The sequence below is a fragment of the Xenopus laevis genome, chromosome 9_10L, assembly GCF_017654675.1.
Source record: "Xenopus laevis strain J_2021 chromosome 9_10L, Xenopus_laevis_v10.1, whole genome shotgun sequence".
In the NCBI taxonomy this organism is placed as follows: Eukaryota; Metazoa; Chordata; class Amphibia; order Anura; family Pipidae; genus Xenopus; species Xenopus laevis.
Window position 1 is genome coordinate 125365490 of NC_054387.1, and position 20842 is coordinate 125386331.

General features: G+C 42.1%; 1 protein-coding gene across 1 annotated transcript; it reads right to left on the reverse strand.

The window, feature by feature from the left end:
• Positions 1-2144: 2144 nt before the first annotated feature.
• Positions 2145-20142, reverse strand: pelo.L (pelota homolog L homeolog). The gene is given in 13 exon segments (NM_001095017.2): positions 2145-2525; positions 2824-2855; positions 2946-3020; positions 4784-4855; positions 5463-5536; positions 6588-6634; positions 10860-11021; positions 12389-12449; positions 14520-14683; positions 16341-16431; positions 18059-18209; positions 18961-19053; positions 19998-20142. Coding segments are annotated over 13 exon segments (1152 nt in total). The 5' UTR covers positions 20039-20142; the 3' UTR covers positions 2145-2436.
• Positions 20143-20842: the final 700 nt, after the last annotated feature.

The following is a 20842-nucleotide window of genomic DNA, read 5'->3' on the forward strand; positions in this document are numbered from 1 at the left end:
TGCCAGCAACATTCCTCTTATCTTTCAACCTCCTTTCTCACACTTCAGCCTTTAAATCTTTTTTTTCCGAGGGCTCCTTATCGGATGCCTTGGATTGTCATCATCTCTGTGCATTTAAGAAGATTAAAGGGATTTCTCCTAAATGTAGCTCAGTAATCTGCTTCTTGCGGTGCCAAAGTACAACTGTGACCAATGCCACCATGAAGAGATGCTATCCAGTTCTTTATACTTACTCCCATATGCCACACAGGCTGACAGCCATGTGCTACAGGAATCTGTCCTCTGAATTACATATGGGGAGGGGGGTTTAGTCTGTAATAGCTGGATAGCCACAAAGGGGAAATGTAGCATGTGCTTACTTTGCGTTTATGTTCTCTTTAATACACAGCAAATGGCGAAAGTGCTATCTTGTGGCCTCTAGGTCCCACTAGAGTCCACCCCTGCTTCCTTCAAGCACCTACTCAAGGTGTTGCGGTCTGCCTCAGAACTCTAGCGTATGGACATTAAGGGGCAGATTTATTAAGGTTCAAGTTGTGTTTTCCACAAAAATTTGAGTTTGTTTTAGAGGCAAAAAATAGATTAAAAATCGATTTTTCGGGTTAAATTTTTTTTAAAATTTTTCGGATTTATTATACCGACCCTAAAACCTGTCAAGGTCATGTAGAAGTCAATGGCAGAGGTCCTTTGAACAATTTGAAGATGTTAATAGCCTTCACGATGTTCGTGGGTTTTTTTGGAGGGTTTTGTCCGAAAACTCGGACAATTTGAGCGATTTGCAGATGTTTTACTGAAAATTCGAGTTTTCGACTTGTTCACCCCAAACTTAGTTTTTCCCATTCGAGTTTTATATTAAATTAGAAACCATTCGAGTTGTGAGTTCAGAAGAGGTCTAAATAAAAACTCTAAAATCGACCTTTGATAAATAACCCCCTTAGAGTAGCCTAGGCTCTATATGATTACAGAAGCAAGCTCATTAATACACTGCTTGTCTGTTGCACCTGCTTGACTACCTTGCCCCTTGTCATCTTTTTAGATATGAAAAGGCCTGGCTGTCCATTTTCACGAGGAACAAAAACAGCTTAAGGTGGCCATAGATTTAACAATTGCGATCTTTCCAGGAAAGATCGTTCGTTTCAATACACACGTGTAGAGTTGAAGCATCAAGCATATAAAGGTAGAAACAATAGAATTCTACCTGGATCTGACGATTCAGCACTAACAATGGCCGTGTTTAGTTACCTTCAAAGGCACTCGAGCAAAGTTTTCCATCCAGCCTGAACGACGAGCCGACCAATATGCAAGTCTTCTGCCGATATCGGTCGGCTCTTTTCCCACCATACACGCACCGAATATCGTATGTACATATCTGTGCGTCTGTGGCCACCTTTAGTCTAGACCAGGGTCGTATGTAGAAGAAACCCTACCAAAGTATTGATGTAAGCTAGTTTAAATATAAACATCCTAAAGAATAGTATTGAGTGGCTACATGGTCTGATTCAAGAGAATTCAGTCAGTGCCATTATAGTGCCTGAGGCAGAAGAGCCAAGTAACCATGAGTCTGTTTGTCGGCCATTCATCTGATGATCCTGCAAGGTGCTCATGTCACATCATGCCAGAAATGGCCCCTGGCCAGATCTTTTCATTTGCCATCATTCTCCATCATTCTTTACTGCAATTTATAATGACTAGAGGAAGGTCCCAATTTTTGGAATAGATTTTTGGATTACTAGCAAACATGGCTACAAACGAACATGGCACACGTCACTGCCATTAGTTTTCATGGAAACTATGATAGGTAGGCATGCAAGCACTTAAATCCGCATTTTTAGGGCCGAGCTCCACCTGACGTCGCTGGTTACAAGCTCTTCTTGAAGCTAGAAAAAAATGTCATCGGAGAACCTGTCTGGTTTGCCACAAGCCAGAGATTTTTTTCATGTGTACTGTGATACTGATAGAATGTATATGATAAAGTCCTGTGCAGGGATTTTCTCATTTCAAGATGGCTTCCCTGATATCTCCTCCCGCACAGCAAAGAAATGCTGCCAATGTATCCTGGATGGACAACTTTCCTATGGAGATGATAGATATCACCCTGTATAGACCAATCCCACATTCTATTTGCTTAAAATAGGTCAACGCTTAGGAAAACGTAGAGCAGTTTATTAATGCAATGAGCAGATTCCTCAGTGCTTCCATATTTTTATTCTCATGCGGTCTCAGTAACTCACTAAGGAGCTATTTTTGTTTTCATGGTGGGGCTTTCTACTTCCTGGTTGTTCTACCTATTACCATAGGGAGATAACTGATAAATAATAATGCAAATGCATTCAGCCAACAACATGGAGAATTTGATTTCTATTTCCTTGCCAGGTGACAATGTGGGCAATGTGTCCAATAGCAACCAAGAGAGGAGCAGAAATACAAGAATAATTTAGTCTAATCTTCATCGGAGCTTGACTCTTCATCGGAGAGGTCCGCCACAGGGAAGCGCAAAATGGCTGCCACTCCAGTCAACTGGTTTAACTCTGGGGGAAAAAAAAGACAGGAGGGGTAGGAGCCATCATTGCCACTTTTTCTAACTGCAGTGGCAGTGACCTGCTACTCCAACTGAACTCCCCCACCCTTCACCCATGTTGCACTCATATCCTTAGCTTTACTCACAATTCTTCCCTCAAAGTTATATACAGTATATAGAAGGTTGTTTAATATATACAATATTAAACAACCTTATTTTAGCAATCCCCTAAAATTCCTATCCCGCATGCTTCTTCTTCTAACACCGACATCTTCCTGGGCACCACTAACTTTCCTATGGTTACTTACGCTCTCCAGAGACATGTAAACTGGAAAAGATCCTAAGGGGGAAAAAAAAGAAAATCGTTGTAAACTGGAATTCTGCATTTTACGCCACCCTGCCAGTCCTTAATATACAATCACTTTCTTACCTTACAGTCCCCCCGTTGTCCTTTACACTGTCCACAAGTCTAACGTAGCGAGTCCGCGTTGGCACATCCTGATGTCTGCATGAACATCGAAAGATTAATTTCAGTAATTTTGGCAAAGATAGTGTTAAGAGGCAGTGTCAGAAACAGCAGCTTTTTAGTGAGAATACAGATGTGTTGCCTTCAGCAAGAAGTGGCAGTTAGGAAACATGGCAGTAGCAGATCAGTAGGAAACTGGCAGTAAGGGTGGAGGTAGAAAACATGCACCTTCAGTGGAAATGGTGCAAAGGAATATGCACCATCAGTAAGAATAATGGCAGGGCTCTGAAACCAATGTGTCATTATTTGCATGCATGCAACATTGTTGTGCTCTCCACCATTTGTTTGTGTGCGTGGATATCATTACCTGTGTGTACATGCAGGATAAGCATCGTGGAGCACATGGAATGAAAAGGACAGGCACTGAGGAGTGCAGAGTGTAAGTAGGATAAGCGCTGGGGAGGAGATAACAGGATAGTTACTGGAGACTGCACAGTGTGCCCAAGTAGTTTCACACTTGGGGGTGCCAAATGTTAGTGAATGTATTGACTTACCTGAAACCCCGGGCTCCTATCAGCAGAAAACTGCACCGGCCCGGGGTTATTCCAGTGAATACCACAGAGTGATCCTTCTCCGGCTTCTTCTTTCCTCAAATTTCCCGGGGCAGACGCATGCGCAGTAGAATGAAATAGCCGACAAGTTCCGATTTTCACTCTAACGCGCATGAGCAGTTGCGAGAGGCAAGAAGAAGCCGGAAGAGGATTGCTCCGTGGTGGTCACTGGTATAACCCAGGGCTGGTGCAGTTTTCTGCTGATAGGAGCACCGGCCCAGGGTTTAAAGGACAAGGAAAGTCTAAAATAAAATAAGGCTAGAAATGCTGTATTTTGTATACTAAACTTAAACATGAACTTACTGCATCACAAGCCTAATCAAACAAATGATTTGTGCTTTTAAAGTTGGCTACAGGGGGCTGTCATCTTGTAACTTTGTTATACATCTTTGCAAGACTAAGACTGTGCACATGCTCAGTGTGGTCTGGGCTGCTTAGAGATCATCATAAACAAAGCTGCTTGAGTTCTGCATGGCTGGTAAGTAAGGCGGGGGCTCCCCCTGCTGTTCACAAGTATAATTGTTTCCCTGCTCAGCAGTTAGGGACCGTCTGACAATTCCTATCCACAGCAGTAAATGAAGGGAGAATTTCACTGCATACAGTCAGGTTTCCTATAAAAACGGTACACATTTTTTAATTAAAGTATATTGGAGATAGGTTTCTTTTTCATTAAAGAAAGTAAAAATGGGATTTTATTTTTTTGCCTTTCCTTGTCCTTTAAGGTAAGTAAATACATTCACTTGGGGGTGCCTTACATTTGGCACCCCTAAGTGTGAAACGACTTTCCTTCTCCTTTAAGAAGGGGAGCAGGACAGGTATACCCTTTTAAAGTATAATCATAAAATGATAGGAACAGCACTGGCATATATTGTTTAGGCTCCTTGGTCTTTATGCCAAGCCACAGTTTACCTTCGGCAATAAATTCAATGTTTCAGAAGGGTGAACCTTCCCTTCATAAGGACGAATTGTTTTATTCCCGAGGAAGGGATGCCTCGCTTCCCCCTCCTCTGAATTCACTACATAATTCAAATTGTGGCTTGACTTTAAGGGCAAGGAGCGTCATTCTTATCTTTCTATGATTATATTCTATGGTGATGTTAAGTCAAACATCCAGGGAACAGAAAGCACCACGGGAGGATTGAGAGGAATAAGTTTGGAGGAGAAGTTCGTACACCCCTTTAAAGTACCCACCTGAACAGTTCATCTGTAACGAGTAGGGTGTCAACGGCCAGAGCTTCATTAGCTTTCTCTACTTGTTTTATCCTGATACGGAAGAAACAACAGTGTGAGAGGGCGCAGGAAAGATGACATGAGAGTGTAGGAATAGCAGAGACAACACTGCATGGGAAAGCACAGGAATAAAATGGACAAGGCCGCATGTATGAGCGGAGGAATAGTAGAAGCTGCTTGCACACAGATTGAATGTAGTAGAAATGAAGCTGTGAGTTTGCCCAGAAGAGGCTGTAAGACAGAGCCCTGATCACAAAGTGAAGGCTGAGAGCACACGTATAGTAAGAACAGAGCAAAATGTCGGCAGGGACACTTGTGAGTAGAGACAAGTATGTGGGAACTTCCCTCGAGAGTGACAGGTCTTCAGGGCATGGAGTGTGCTCTCAGCGTGGCTCCTCTGATCAGTATTCTGTGCCAGAGCCGTGGGTGGGGTGTCGTTTAGAAACACTGATAAAGGTTCTTTGCGTGAGGCTACAACTGAAGACCCCTGAGGGGTAACAACCATAAACTTGCTCTAGCCTGCACTGACTAAAGAGGGGGCCGAAACTACACAGAGACTCATACAATGAATCCAGCCTATGGGAAAGTGAGAGGGAATGAGCATCAGGAATAGGAACAGGTAAAGGAACAGACTTCTCACCCGTAGAACGCTCGGTCTGGTTCATGCTGCAACATTTTGTAGAAATCACCCAGTGCCTTTATCTCACAGGCAGCCTGAGAATGGGGGGGGGGGGAAAGAGGAGAATCAATGACATTGTAGAGAGACAGAGATATGCAAGAGACTGTCATAGACTGAGAGACACAACTTTCCAATATTCCCATAAACTGCCCCCCTTGCCCCACCCATTTCACCCCCTCTACCTGCTTTGGCAATGCTAAATGTATTTGATCCTGCAAAGAGAGAGGGAGAGAGACAGGAGGGGAGAGAAGTGATAGAGAGAGGGGAGAGGAGAATTAATGACATTGGAGAGCGAGAGAGGGGGAGGGGAGAGAGATGTGATAGAATGAAATGAGAGGAGAATGAGAGAAAGGGAAGAAACATGGGTTTCTGAATATACACACAGTTGTACTCGGTCACACACAGGCAATATCTACATCTAGCTGAGCTGTGTGAGAGACGTACAAGAGCCGAGAGAGAGAGAGAGAGAGAGAGAGAGAGAGAGAGAGAGAGATAAAGAGAGAGAGAGAGATAAAGAGAGAGAGAGATAGATAAAGAGAGAGATAGATAAAGAGATAGATAGAGAGATAGATAGATAATAGATGGATGATAGATAGATAATAGATAGATATAGTGAATAAAGTACCCCCTCTTGTAAAATATAAGGATATTATAAGTTACCGAGGAGTTTCATGACCATATAAAAACACGAGGCCGAAGGCCGAGTGTTTTTATACAGGTCATGGAACTCCGAGGTAACTTATAATATCCTCATATTTTACAACTGGGGGTACTTTATTTATTATAATACACAAATTTTAGTGAGTCATGTGACAGAAATTACATCACTACTCACCGTTTATAACTGATGACATCACTACTCACCGTTTATAAGGATATATTTTACAAGATATTCATGGCTTTTGTGTATTATATAGAGATAGATGATAGATAGATAGATAGATAGGAGATAGATAGATAGATAATAGATAGATAATAGAGATAGATAGATAGATAGATAGGAGATAGATAGATGATAGATAGGAGATAGATAGATAGATAGATAATAGATAGACACACTCACAGTATATATACACACACACTGACCTTTGTGTCTGACAGGCGTGCAGTTACTGCTGGATCACACAGAACCTCTGCAAGAGACAGACAGACACTAACATTGTACAAGTGACAGACCAATGACAGTATTTATCAAAAGACTGAAATGGGGGGGGGGGATACCAAGCAAAACAACAAGGCTGTACCTTGTGCCTCAGCCCATTAGCTGCACAGTTGTAAAACCCTTATCAAGCTTCTCATCTGCAAATCCAGGGCTACAGACAAGAGATCTCCCATGTAAAGGTGATTCAGACCAACTCCTGGCTTCAAGGGTCTGACCAGGACTGGAATTGGGGTTTACCTTGAGATTTAGTGCAGGTGCGTCAGCGCCTGTAGTGAAGAACTGGCCTGTGTCATTCCTGGCCTGTTAGAGACCTCCGCCATCACTAGGACTCCATGTTTATAATAACTGACCTGAGACCTTTGGAAGATTCTGACTCACGTGAAACTCAAAAAACATTGTTGTTCATCCTTTCCATTTGTGGGGTCGGCAGATGTTTATGGCAGGAGAGAGCTGGACTTTAGCTGGTCATAGACGCAAAGATCCGATCGTACGAATCCTCAAACGATCGGACTCCCCCCATCTCCCGACCTGCCACTAACCATTCCGATCAAATAAAGTAGTAAAAGAACAGATGAGCCGATGTTCTGCCCCTATCGTACGATAGTTATGTCCGACCAAAGCTGGTGACAGTCTCCCACTGAAAATCGTTAGATCGGCAATACACGCAGAGATATTATCAGCAGCCGACAGAAATCTCTTAACCTGTCCGATCGACTGATCTCCACCGGATGAAACATGTTGAGAGTCTCCACACACGGCCCGAAAATCATACGAATCCTCAATTCGATTGGATCGGATCTTTGCGTCTACGGCCAGCTTAAGAAGCCTTAGAAATAACAGTGATATCTCTTAAAGGATAAGTGAACCTTAAAAATAAGTGAATGTAAAGTTGATGAGAGTGCTATTCTAAGCACCTTTGAAATGTACATTCATTATTTATTTTCTTTTTATTCCAAGATATTAAGGGATACATGTACTGTTAATATGAATGAATTTTGTTACAACAGCACCACCTGCTGGTCATTTTCCCACCAGTCTGACCACCAAGTAGTCAAGGAAGTTGTCAGGAGAAAGAAAGAGGCTGCTCTGATGTTCTTCTACTTAGGAAAGATTTGAGAAAGGTTTCTACTTTTATTCCTAAGCAGAAGAACATCAGAGCAGCCTCTTTCTTTCTCCTGACAACTTCCTTGACTACTTGGTGGTCAGACTGGTGGGAAACTGACCAGCAGGTGGCGCTGTTGGAACAAAATTCATTCATATTAACAGCACATGTATCCCTTAATATCTTGGAATTAAAAATAAAAACTAATGAATGTACGCTGCAAAAGTGCTTAGAATAGCCCCCTCATCAATTTTACATTCACTTATTTTAAAGGTTTACTTATCCTTTAAAGCAACTGTACATGTGAAGAGTGGGCAAGTTGACTCGGGCTCATCTGAGCTTCAGGCCACAGTGGGGTCAGTGTTGAGATGACACTGGGAGATGTTGCAGCGCACTCGGCTGCAGTCCACACGCACAGGTCAGGAAGGCTTTGGCCAACAGGATTATCAAAATACTAGGGATGCACCGAATCTAGGGTTGTCACCTGTTTGGTTTTGACCCAAACAGTTCGGTTTTTGTAAGGCCTGTTCATTTCTGAACTCTCTGTTCGGTTTTCAGCCTTATGAAACCTGAACAATAATCTGGTCAATACATGAAAAGCATTTAAATACTGAGATACTCCCCTAAACATGGCTTAGTTACTATCAAGTGCAGTTCATTTCTTATTAGTACAGGTACACAAAAAAAGCAAATCAATCAAGAATGTGTGTTTTTTTTTACTAAATTCTCATTGCTGTATTTCAGGAGTTTTCTGGATAATTGATTTCTGTATAATAGATCTCATACCTGTAATCAAAGGATTGGGCTGAATCATCAAGCAGAATATAGCTAGAGATAGAGTTGCCACCTGTGAGGTTTTGAACTGGGCATCAACACTTTAAGGGTCACGGCACACGTTCAGATTCGGGGAGATTAGTTGCCCGGCGACAAATCTCCTCTTCTTCGGGCGACTAATCTCGCTAAACTGCCTCCCGCCGGTTAGAATCTAAATCACCGGCTTGATGGCACTTAGGGCTTTCCAAAGTTGCCTCACGAGGAAACTTGGGATGACTTCGGAAAACAAAGCGATCCGAGTGTCATGAAGCCGGCGATTTACATTCTAGCCAGTGGGAGGCAGTTCGGGGAGATTAGTCGCCCGAAGAAGAGGAGATTTGTCCCCTGAGCATGTGCCCAGATGCTAAAACATTAAGAATACTGGAAAGAAATCCAGCCAGTTGCATCTAAGTGATGCAATAACCTTGCCCTGGTGTCATAACTCCACCAACATCATTGTGCCCACCTCTGATGTCATCATGCCTGTTCTTACATCACTGACCCACCACCGTTATCTGCCCCGCCCCCTGTGTTCGGGTTTAGCCATCAGCAAATGTGGCAACCCTAACCGAATCCAGGATTCAGCCTTTTTCCACAGGATTCTGTTGAATCCTTATTCATGGCCGAACCAAATCCTAATTTGCATATGTAAATGAGGTGTGGGAAGGGAAATCACATGACTTTTTGTCACAAAACAAGGAAGTAAAAAAAAGTTCCCCACCTTTCCCTCCCCTGATTTTATTCAGCCAAATCTTTCACTAAGAATTCGGCTGAACCCCAAAAAGTGGATTCAGTGCATCCCTACAAAATATGAAGAGATAAACTGTTATTTAATATTAATCTGAAACACCAAGCAACCCTTATATGGTATGATCGACTACAAGGGGCAGATTTATCAAGACTACAATTTAAAAAAAAAAAAAAAAATTAAAATTTCGAGATTTATCACACTCTAGCCCTTTAAGAACTCGAATTAGACTATTTGCCGCCTAAAACCTGCCGAATTGCTGTTTAAGCCAATGGGAGATGTCCATGGAATCATTTTTTGGCTTGTTTGCAGCTTTCTTGACATTCAAGTTTTTGTTTTTTTGGAGAAAAAAAATGGAATCTGGTTATTAAAATTCGAATCGAATTAGATTCGAGTTTTCAGGTCGATTACATTCATCCGAGTTTAAAAAAAAAAAACGTAGATTTTTTTTTTTTTTTGGTTGAATTTCGAATTTAGAGGAGTTTTGAAAAATTCGACCTTTGATAAATGTGCCTTAAGTGTGATGCAACTGTTCAGTGAGTGATCTCTGTATCCAATGCAGCATGAAAGATACTTATGACTGGGGCAGGAGAGGCGTGAGGGGGTCCCCTACTGTTAACAACAGAAAGCAATTACACCTACACCCCACCCACACCTACATAGAATGACTCCATCTAAACACAAATGCATTGTTATTGCTACTTTTTATTACTCATCTTTCTATTCAGACCTCTCCTATTCATATCCCAGTCTCTTATTCAAATCAATGCATGGTTGCTAGGGGAATTGGAACTCTAGCAACCAGATTTCTAAAATTGCAAACTGGAGCGCTTGCTGAATAAAAAACGAAATAACTCAAAAACCTTAAATAATAAAAAATGAAAACCAATTGCAAGTTGTCTCAGAATCTCTCTCTCTATATCATAATATAAGTTAATTTAAAGGTGAACAATCCCTTTAATAAATGGGGTTACACTATTTTGGATTTGGATTTCTCCCCATTGGAGCACAAGAGCGGATCTAGAAGGAGAGTAAGATCTGCTAATACTACGGGCAATATACCGAATGTTCGGCGTGTGAGTAGGAAATTTAGCCAAATGGTGGTGGTAACTGATTGGGTATAAAGAACTAACAACTACAAATGGAAAGTTTAAAGGGGAAGTACACCTGAAAGAATATATTCCAGCACCGGGTGCTCTTGCAATATCTTAACCTGCTGCACTATTTTGGGTTTCTGCTTTCTCTGTTGGCGCTGATCTATATACAATTTTCTGGACCCAAATGACAATGACCACAGTCAGGTGTGAGTTCTTACTGCTCATTGGAACTCAAACTGGATCACAATCACACACATGAGGGTATTAGCCAATGGCTCAGAGTGAAAAGGTTTCCAGCCGCCAATAAATACTGGAATGGGGGGGGGGGGAGTAGAGAATTTTTATACATGGGCTTCCCTGTGACCTGATCTTTGAACTTGAATCTTTGAGCTTGACCCTCAGACTAAACCGCGCTCCCCATTGGTCAATGAATTACCCGTGAGAGAGTACTTGTGCCCAGACGAGCTGTGAACTTGTAGGAATTTGCCGCGGTTTTCCAGCAGTATTTTCAGATCCTGTTTCACGGCTCGGAGGAAAAGGAACTCGCAAAACTGCTCCCGAACAAATCCGGGAGACGCAACAAGGACCACCTTCACCACTAGGGATGAGAGAGACACACATTGTATTAAACAAAATATATAAAGCTCAGTAGAAGAAAAACAGCGGCAGGCTGTATCAAGAAAACTGTGACTAGAAATATATGCATCAAAGATATGCCAAGAATGTGCACCATTTAAACTGCCGCGGGAGCAATGCAAAGGCAGGACAACTTCTCACTGCAAAAAAAATCGCAGCCAGGATTTAAAGGGGTGGTTCGCCTCTAAAGGGATACTGTCATGGGAAAACCTTGTTTTTTTTTCCAAAACACATAGTTAATAGTGCTGCTCCACAGACTTATGCACTCAAATCCAATTCTCAAAAGAGCAAACAGATTTTTTTATATTCAATTTTGAAATCTACATGGGGCTAGACATATTGTCAGTTTTCCCAGGTGCCCCCAGTCATGTGATTTGTGCCTGCACTTTAGGATGGAACTACTTTCTGGCAGGCTGTTTCTCCTACTCAATGTAACTGAATGTGTCTCAGTGGGACCTGGATTTTACTATTGAGTGTTGTTCTTAGATCTACCAGGCAGCTGTTATCTTGTGTTAGGGAGCCGTTATCTGGTTACATTCCCATTGTTCTTTTGTTTGGATGCTGGGGGAGGGGTGAAGAGAGGGGGTGCTATCACTCCAACTTGCAGTACAGCAGTAAAGAGTAACTGAAGTTTATCAGAGCACAAGTCACATGACTGGGGGCAGCTTGGAAACTGACAATATGTCTAGCCCCATGTCAGATTTGAATATAAAAAAAATCAGTTTGCTCTTTTGAAAAATGGATTTCAGTGCAGAATTCAGCTGGAGCAGCACTATTAACCCATGACAGTATCCCTTTAAAGGTAACTTCACTATGTTACAGAACGGCCAATTTTAAACAACTTTTCAATTGGTTTTCATTATTTATTTTTTATAGTTTTATAGTTATTTGCCTTTTTCTTCTGCAGCTTTCACATGGGCGTTGCTGACCCCTTCTAAAAAAACAAAGACAAATGCTCTGTAAGGCTACACATGTATTGTTACTTTTTATTACTGATCCTTCTATTCAGGCCTCTCCTATTCATATTCCAGTCTCTCAATGCATGGTTGCTAGGGTCATTTGGACGCTAGTTACCAGATTGCTTAAGATGCAGATGCAAATTGAAGAGCTGCTCAATAAAAAGCTAAATAACAAAAAAAAACTTCAATAATAAAAAATGAAAACCAATTGCAAATTGTCACTCTCTACATCATACGAAGAGTTATCTCAAAGGTGAACAAGCCTTTTTTTTAAAAAAAAAAAAAAAAGGGGGGGGGGGTGATCTACGAATGAGGTGAGGGGAAACTGAACAAGAGAAGGGAGAAGCCAAAGAGAAGTGAGATTACTCACCATCAAAGTTGATGTGCCGCAGAATTCCCTGCATGACCTGCTCATAGAACTTCTCCAGAGCCTGTGGATGGGAGAGAGGCCAAATATCATTTACTGGGAATAGAAATACACTGAGGTGCAGGTACTACAGGCAGTCGCATGGTACAGTCAAACCTCCATTTTACATATTTTATTTGTGGTCCCACCAAGTTATAATTGCATTTTAAATGGGTGCATTTCCCTGCTTTTAATCAATATTTTCCTGGATTTTACATCAAAATTTTGTCCTGTTGTTTCTAAAAACAGCTTTTCTTTTACTCTACGAATGTTATTATTTGTGAAATAATGAGGTTTAAAATTAGGGATGCACCGAATCCACTATTTTGGATTCGGCCGAACCACCGAATCCTTCATGAAAGTTTAGCCGAATAACGAACTGAATCCTTATCTGCATATGTAAATCAGGGGTGTTGGGAAGGGGAAAACATGTTTTACTTCCTAGTTTAGTCACTCAATTTCCCTCCCGCCCCTAATTTGCATATGCAAATTAAGATTGCAATTTGGTTCGGCCGGGCAGAAGGACTCGGCTGAATCCTGCTGAAAAAGCCCGAATTCCGATCTGAATCCTGGATTCGGGGCAACCCTATTTAAAATACTAACCAGATGTATATTTTGTAGGGATGCACCGAATCCAGGATTCGGATTGGGACTCGGCCTTTTTCAGCAAGATTCAGATTCGGATGAATCCTTGTATCTGGGCGAACCGAACACGAATTTGCATATGCTATTCAGGGACAGGAAGGGAAATCACTCAAAATAAGGAAGTAAAAAATATTCCCACTTTTTCTCCTTCCTGCCCCTAATTTGCATATGCTAATTAAGATTTGTTTTCGCCCAAATCTTTCACAAAGAATTCGGGGATTCGGTGCATCCCTAATATTTTGCCATGGTTCTGCCTGTAAATGGTCAGTTCCAATGAGCCACTTATACAGTCCTGCACAAAACAAAATCCAATAAAATAACGGCCTTTTGCACAATTCCTGCATGTAGAGAGACATGATGATGATTTCAGTATGATGAAGCTTATGTTAAATTTTCATTTTCGTGATAGTTCCCCTTTAAGTACCATTCAGAAGGCCAACATTAACACCCCCCCCCCCCCCATCATGGGGGTTTGTCATAAGCCTGCAGCCCAGCCTGGAAATGCAACATCTGAGCTCACTATCACCGGTATTAAATTTTGGAGGAAATCGACTCTCTCTTGAGTTGATGCAGCATGGACATGTTACCGTGCCGGAGAAAAAGGACTCTGCTTTCTCCGCTTTTATCGGCAACCTATTTGTGCTGCTTCAGCAGCCAGGTTAAAGGAGAACTAAACCCTAAAAATGAATGTGGCTAAAATTGCCACATTTTATATAATGACCTTATTGCACGAGGCTAAAGTTTGAGCTTGTCAATAGCAGCAATGATCCAGGACTTCAAACTTGTCACAGGGGGTCACCATCTTGGAAAGTGTCTGTGACACTCACATGCTCAGTGGGCTCTGATTGGCTGTTGAGAAGCTAAGCTTAGGGCTCGTCACTAATTATCCAGCAGAAAATCAGCTTCCCCTGTAATATAAGCTGATGCTACAGGTTTGCTGATTATTAAATGCTGATGCTAATTGCACTGGTTTCTGTGCTGCCATGTAGTAATTATCTGTATTAATTACTAATCAGCCTTATATTGTGACATTTCTATTCTATGTGTACTGTATATTGTGAGTGGGTCCCTAAGCTCAGTAAGTGACAGCAGCACAGAGCATGTGCAGTTAATCAGCAGAAAAGAAGATGGGGAGCTACTGGGGCATCTTTGGAAACACAGATCTTTACTGCTAAAGGGCTGTGGTTGCCTTGGGCTGGTACAGAAGCACAAAACATAATGTACAACATTTCTAGCTACTTCTTTAGTTAGGCTTTAGTTCTCCTTTAATATGCCTCAGTTCTGCTGGTGCAACAGGGAAACAACAGACGGCCACAAGGGCTCACAAAGGGACAGAACCTCGAGAAGAAATTCTTCAGAAGAAATGAGGACCAGTGAAAATACAATGATACTTATTTGCATCAGGATAACAAGGATACACAAAAGTCAGATGCCAATGTAGTGTAAGGACCTTTTCATGCTGCGTACAGTTGCCCCTCCTCTTGCGTGGAATGCTGGTCTCAATCTTGGCTCGGAGAAGGGTCATACTGGGCGTGACCAAACAGATGTGGGCCAGACCCTCCTGCATCACTACAGCAGCAACATCTGCACTAAATGCAGGATCACAGGCCTGCTCTGTAGGAACAGACACACCACATGTTCAAGCATCACTCTGCTCTTTTGTGCCACACACTGTCTATGCAACATCTTGTATTTGTAGATATATATTGCAATTATAAAGGAAACTGTCAGTTTCCCAGCTGCCCCCAGTCATCTGACTTGTGCTCTGATAAACTTCAGTCACTCTTTACTGCAAGTTGGAGTGATATCACACCCCTCCCTCCCCAGCAGCCTAACAACAGAACAATGGGAAGGTAACCAGATAGCAGCTCCCTAACACAAGATAACAGCTGCCTGGTAGATCTAAGAACAACACTCAATAGTAAAATCCAGGTCCCACTGAGACACATTCAGTTACATTGAGTAGGAGAAACAACAGCCTGCCAGAAAGCAGTTCCATCCTAAAGTGCTGGCTCTTTCTGAAAGCACATGACCAGGCAAAATGACCTGAGATGCACCTACACACCAATATTACAACTAAAAAATACACTTGCTGGTTCAGGAATTACATTTTATATTGTAGAGTGAATTATTTGCAGTGTAAAAAGTTTCATTTAGAAATAATAATGACATCATAAAAATCATGACAGAATCCCTTTAAACATAAAAACGAGAGGTCTGTATTATCACTGAATGAATTACGTGTGGAGACATAAATATGGCACCTAGATTTCCCTTAGGCCAACTGTGCGCAGATACAGCCTGAAGAGTCCGAGTTTGGATTTACTGTATGGTTCTGAAGCTTAAGGCTGTGTGTGTGTCTCCACCCATAAGTCCTTCAGTGAGGGTTTAAAACCTGTTTTTTATTTAAAGGGATTCTGTCATGATTCTTATGGTATAGTTTTTATTCCTCAATTACATGGTTTACACTGCAAACAATTCACTCTACCATTTAAAATGTAATTCCTCAACCAACAAGTGTATTTAGTTGTAATATTGGTGTGTAGGTGCATCTCAGGTCATTTTGCCTGGTCATGTGCTTTCAGAAAGAGCCAGCACTTTAGGATGGAATTGCTTTCTGGCAGGCTGTTGTTTCTCCTACTCAATGTAACTGAATGTGTCTCAGTGGGACTTGGATTTTACTATTGAGTGCTGTTCTTATATCTACCGGGCAGCTGTTATCTTGTGTTAGGGAGCTGCTACATTCCCATTATTCTGTTGTTAGGCTGCTGGGGGGGGTGGGCGCGGAGGTGATATCACTCCAACTTGCAGTACAGCAGTAAAAAGTGACTGAATTTTATCAGATCACATCACAGGACTGGAGGCACCTGGGAAACCGAAATATGTCTAGCCCCATGTCATATATCTAAATAAAATATAAAAATAATGTTTTTGCTCTTATATAAAATTAATTTCAGCACAAAATTCTGCTGGAGCAGCACAATTAACTGATGCATTTTGAAAAAAATTTTTTTTTTCCCTGTGACAATATCCCTTTAAAGGACCAGTAAAATAAATTTTCTGGTTTAAAAGGCTTGTACTCTTGGCAATGTATATTTATAAACCAACATGTTATACTTGCATAACCAGGATATACATGTGAGCCAACATGAGTCAGACCAACCATAAAGCAATTCCCACAGTGAGGCACACAGCTGTATAGTACTAGTATAGTACTAGCAATAGGCCAACAGCAGTGCATGGAAGCAGAAGGCACAGCAAGCAATCTCACCAATTCTCTCCAGTACAATGCTGTCCCATTGTTTTTTGGCCAGTGTGAACTTGCGGTTCGGCTCCAGTTCTATGGTATGGTATGCTCCCATCTGCATGGATTACAGACAAACAAACAATGAAAGGGTGGATTGGGGTGGGATATGAAAGAAAGGCTAAGAAATTAAATGGACGAAGAGAAGAATGTAAGGAAATTAAGATCAGTGTTCAGCATGACTATACAGATACCTGATAGAATGGAAGTAAGATAACAGACAATGGAGAATATTCTACTCGCAAGATGGGGACTATCCAGGAAGAGTGAGAAGTTAAAGGGGTATGAATTGAAATGGACTATTCAAACTTGAAAGGGGGTTAAATAGGGAATGGAATGAGTTGGCTGAGGAATACGGAAAACTGAAGGGAGTGCAAGATGGGAACAGGACAACCAAATGGAAGAGAGTATGAAATGAGGAGATGATTACTGTATGATATGGTGAAGAAGAGCGTGTTAAATGGAAGAAAGCATGACATGGGAGTATAGAATTGGGAGAGGAGTACCGTGGGTGAAAGAAACTAAGCGTATGAGTGAAATACCCAATATAAAGCCCATCGGGAGAATAAAAGATATAGGAGATGTGTCCTGAGAATGAAATAAAGGACCATTTAAACTTTGAGAGGAGAAATGAGAAGCTGAGAGAGAAGAAGAATAAAGTCGTAAAGTTCCAAAAATATAAAAACAATGCGTTGTATTTTATAAGCTTCCGTTATGTCTCTTTGGTAACATAGATTGTAAACTGCATGTTGCATCATGTTACCCAAGAGTAGAAAAGGACAGTCTTTAAAATGCAATGTATATACACACAAGCAGCTGCATTCATGTGGGGAGGCAAGCAGACAATGAAAGGTGTATAAACAATGGGAGGAGTATAAAATGGGAAATGTAATATTACTGGATGAATGGAGGATGAGATGGAGAGGGAATACAGAGCAGAGTATGGGATGAAGATAGATGTAACAACAGAACTATAAAAAAATGAAGTATGAGATGAGGAGGGAGTCCTGGGCATATAGGATGTAAAGAAATTTAACAACAAAGCAAACAGAGAACAAGGGGATACGAGATGAAAAACACTGAAAATGGACATTACAATTTGTGGAAGAAGAACTGAGAACAGAGGATATCGGATCAGCAGTGAGTAGTAAGTATGGAGGGTATGAGATCAAGATGGAGTAGCTAACACAGCAGAGTATGAGATGGACAAAGTTGTAACAATGTAGCAAGACATGGGGGATATGAGATAGGGAGTACTGTGAATGGAGGGTATGTGTAGTGAGGGTGCACGGAGCACAGCAGGGAATGGGTTGGTACCAATGAGAAAAAGGGGGTATGGAATGGGGATTATATACGGAGAATGGAAGGGTATGAAATGGGGAGGGTATGAGATGGGGAGGAAGTACTGAGAACGGAAGGGTATGAGATGAGAAAGGAGTAGTGAGAATAGAGGTTATGAGATGGGAAGGGAGTACTGAGAACGGAAGGGTATGAAATGGGGAGCGAGTATGGAGAACGAAAGGGTATGAGATGGGAAGAGAGTATGGAGAATGGAAGAGTATGAGATGGGGAGGGAGTACTGAGAATAGAGAGTGTGAGATGGGGAGGGAGTACTGAGAATGGAAGGGTATTTGAATACTGAGGCTAAAAACTTGGGGAGGAAGAAAGGAAAATGACTCCATTACCTTCACATACTGATTCTCCTGGATATTAATCCCTTTGACTCTCAGCTGACAGGCTTGGGAATCAAAATCGATAGTCTCTACACAAATCGTGAGCGTGGTCCGAACACGGTTACTGCCCACACTGCCCGTGGATGATTCTGTCTGCACTTTCCTAAAGTCATACACAGTGGGGAGGAATGACATAGCATTTATATCACACAGAACAGGGGCACACACTCATTGACTAATTCCCTGGGCTTTAAAGAAGAAGGAAAGGCTAAAATTAAGTAAGATTTATCAGAAAGGTCTATATAAATACACCAGTAAACCCTCAAAGTAATGCTGCTCTGAGTCCTCTGTCAAAAGAAACAGCACATTTCTGTCCTTCTATTGTGTACTCATGGGCTTCTGTATCAGACTTCCTGTTTTCAGCTTAAACCTCCAGGGTTAGGGCTTGAGCATGCTCAGTTTGCTCCTCTCCCCCTCCCACCTTCTCTGCTGTAATCTGAGCCCAGAGCTATGAGTGAGCAGGGAGAGACTCAGGCAGGAAGTGATGTCACAACAAGCAAATATGGCAGCTGATTTGCTAAATTAACAGAGCTTCTAGAGCTGTTTAGTCAGGTATAGTAAAGCATTTTACAGAATAAATATAGTGTTCTAGCTTGCACTATTGTGGCTAATCTATTGGCAATAAACTGCTTTGGTAGCTTTCCTTCTCCTTTAATGCTGAAGTGTAACCGTGTGCAGGGAGGCCCCGCTCATACTGAGCTTTTCTGATTTGGTGAAACCACATGACGTCAGATTGGTGTAGAGTCTAACAGGCATAGTTACGAGGGGCACAGGCTGACTTCAACCCGTCTGTGTCCTGACAACACCACCCTGATACACACAGTCACCCCAGCTCTGAGCTTCGCAACTCCCACCTGATTGTTGACGCCTGCAGACTGTCTCCAACGTGCAGCAAGTTGTACGTGTGCCACATGTCTTCTGCCTCTTCAGGGATCAACGTCACCTGCCTACAAACATTGGCATGTCAGAAGCTTGCAGACAATTATTCCTCCAGTCCATACCCCGGCCTCTCCCAGGCTTCATAGCTAATACACGTCTTAAAGCCATCGGGGCAGTTACTTAGAAGGACCAAAGAACAATTCGTTTTGAGCAGCCAACTACAAAATGGAAGCAAGATGTGACTGACAGTTGAGACGCACATATATATCACTATGTCTGAGCCCTGCCCTCGTTGCCCAGCAGCCACACTGTGTCGTGCCCAAGCCAAGGAGGAGTTGTCCTACTGTGTCTCTGCTTATATAATACACCCATCATGGCTGCCTTCATTGCTGCAAAGAGCTTTGCTTTCCATGGGGGGAAACCACTATATAGTGAATAAAGTATATAGTGGTTTCTTGTAAAATATAAGGATATTATAAGTCACCGAGGAGTTTCATGACCATATAAAAGTACGAGGCCGAAGGCCGAGTGTTTTTATACAGGTGATGGAACTCCGAGGTAACTTCTAATATCCTCATATTTTGCAACTGGGGGTACTTTATTTATTATAATACACAAGTTTCAGTGAGACATGTGACAGAAATGACATCACTACTCACCGTTTATAACTGATGACATCACTAGTCACCGTTTATAAGGATATAATTTACAGGCTATTCATGGCTTTTGTGTATTATATATATATATATTGAATCATTTCCCTTTTCACTGCCCAACTGTCTGGCTCGCTGCCCCTCAGCCCTATCCCTGATGAATTTACTGCCACCTCAGCCCCTGATTGGCTCACTGCCATCTCTCTCCTGCCCCTCAGCCCTATCCCTGTTCAATTCCCCTGACGTCCCTTGTGTTCGGCTAACTGTGCCTCAGACCGGCCCCTCACTACTCTAATGATTCACTGCGCCTCATCCCTGCTTCTCACCAATCTGCCTGGTTTACTGTTTACAACTCTCACCCGGCATTGTCCTTTTCGATGTCTTTCCTTATCAGCTTCATCGCTGCTTGTAATTGCAGCCAAAAGGGCTGCGTTAGCTCACAGCAGGTGTCCGGTTAGAAGTTTGCACATACTACACCACAGTCAGCCGAGCCACTTTAAACATGGCCACCGAAGCCGATTAATCCGCCATCTTTGTACACCAAAAGCGCGGGCTGGAGCGCTAGTTGACGCTCGCGTTCAATACGATTGCAGAAACTTTTCAGAACAGAGCGTAAGCGAAGCTGACACCGGAGAATCGCGTAGTCCTACTTCTACAGGCAGTCTGTCATGGGCACATCCTGGAGTAGCAAGATGGAGTATCCATACATCCTGTCATGCCTGCCAATTCATGAAAGCGGTTAGAATAATTATGAGTCATGAGTAGACTTCCGGGTACGTCGCGCCGTAAACTGCAGGGTGCAGCAATATGGCTGACGTCATGTCACTGAGTGGATAGTCTTTCTATTAAGTCTTGGCAAATTACCTAAATATGTATGCCTTTTTACTTTACACTATGACAGATTTGTTTTATTTCTATCAGACTCCAGCTTGATTAGGTTTGTGACCTTCTTTAGAAAACAAAAACACTGGGGGCTCATTTGTCAACACAGTTAGGCAGTTGCCTATTGCAACCAATCAGTGATCAGCTTTTTAAAGTCAGCTGCAAGTAGAACTATGAAAGCAGCAATCTGATTGGTTGCCATGGGTTACTGCCCAGTGTTTATAAATGCGCCTCAGTGACTTTTCTATATTATTTATGTTTCTTTCCCTATTAATGGGAGAACAGTCAAGAGAGTACCCGCACACCCTGGCCCTACGAGTGT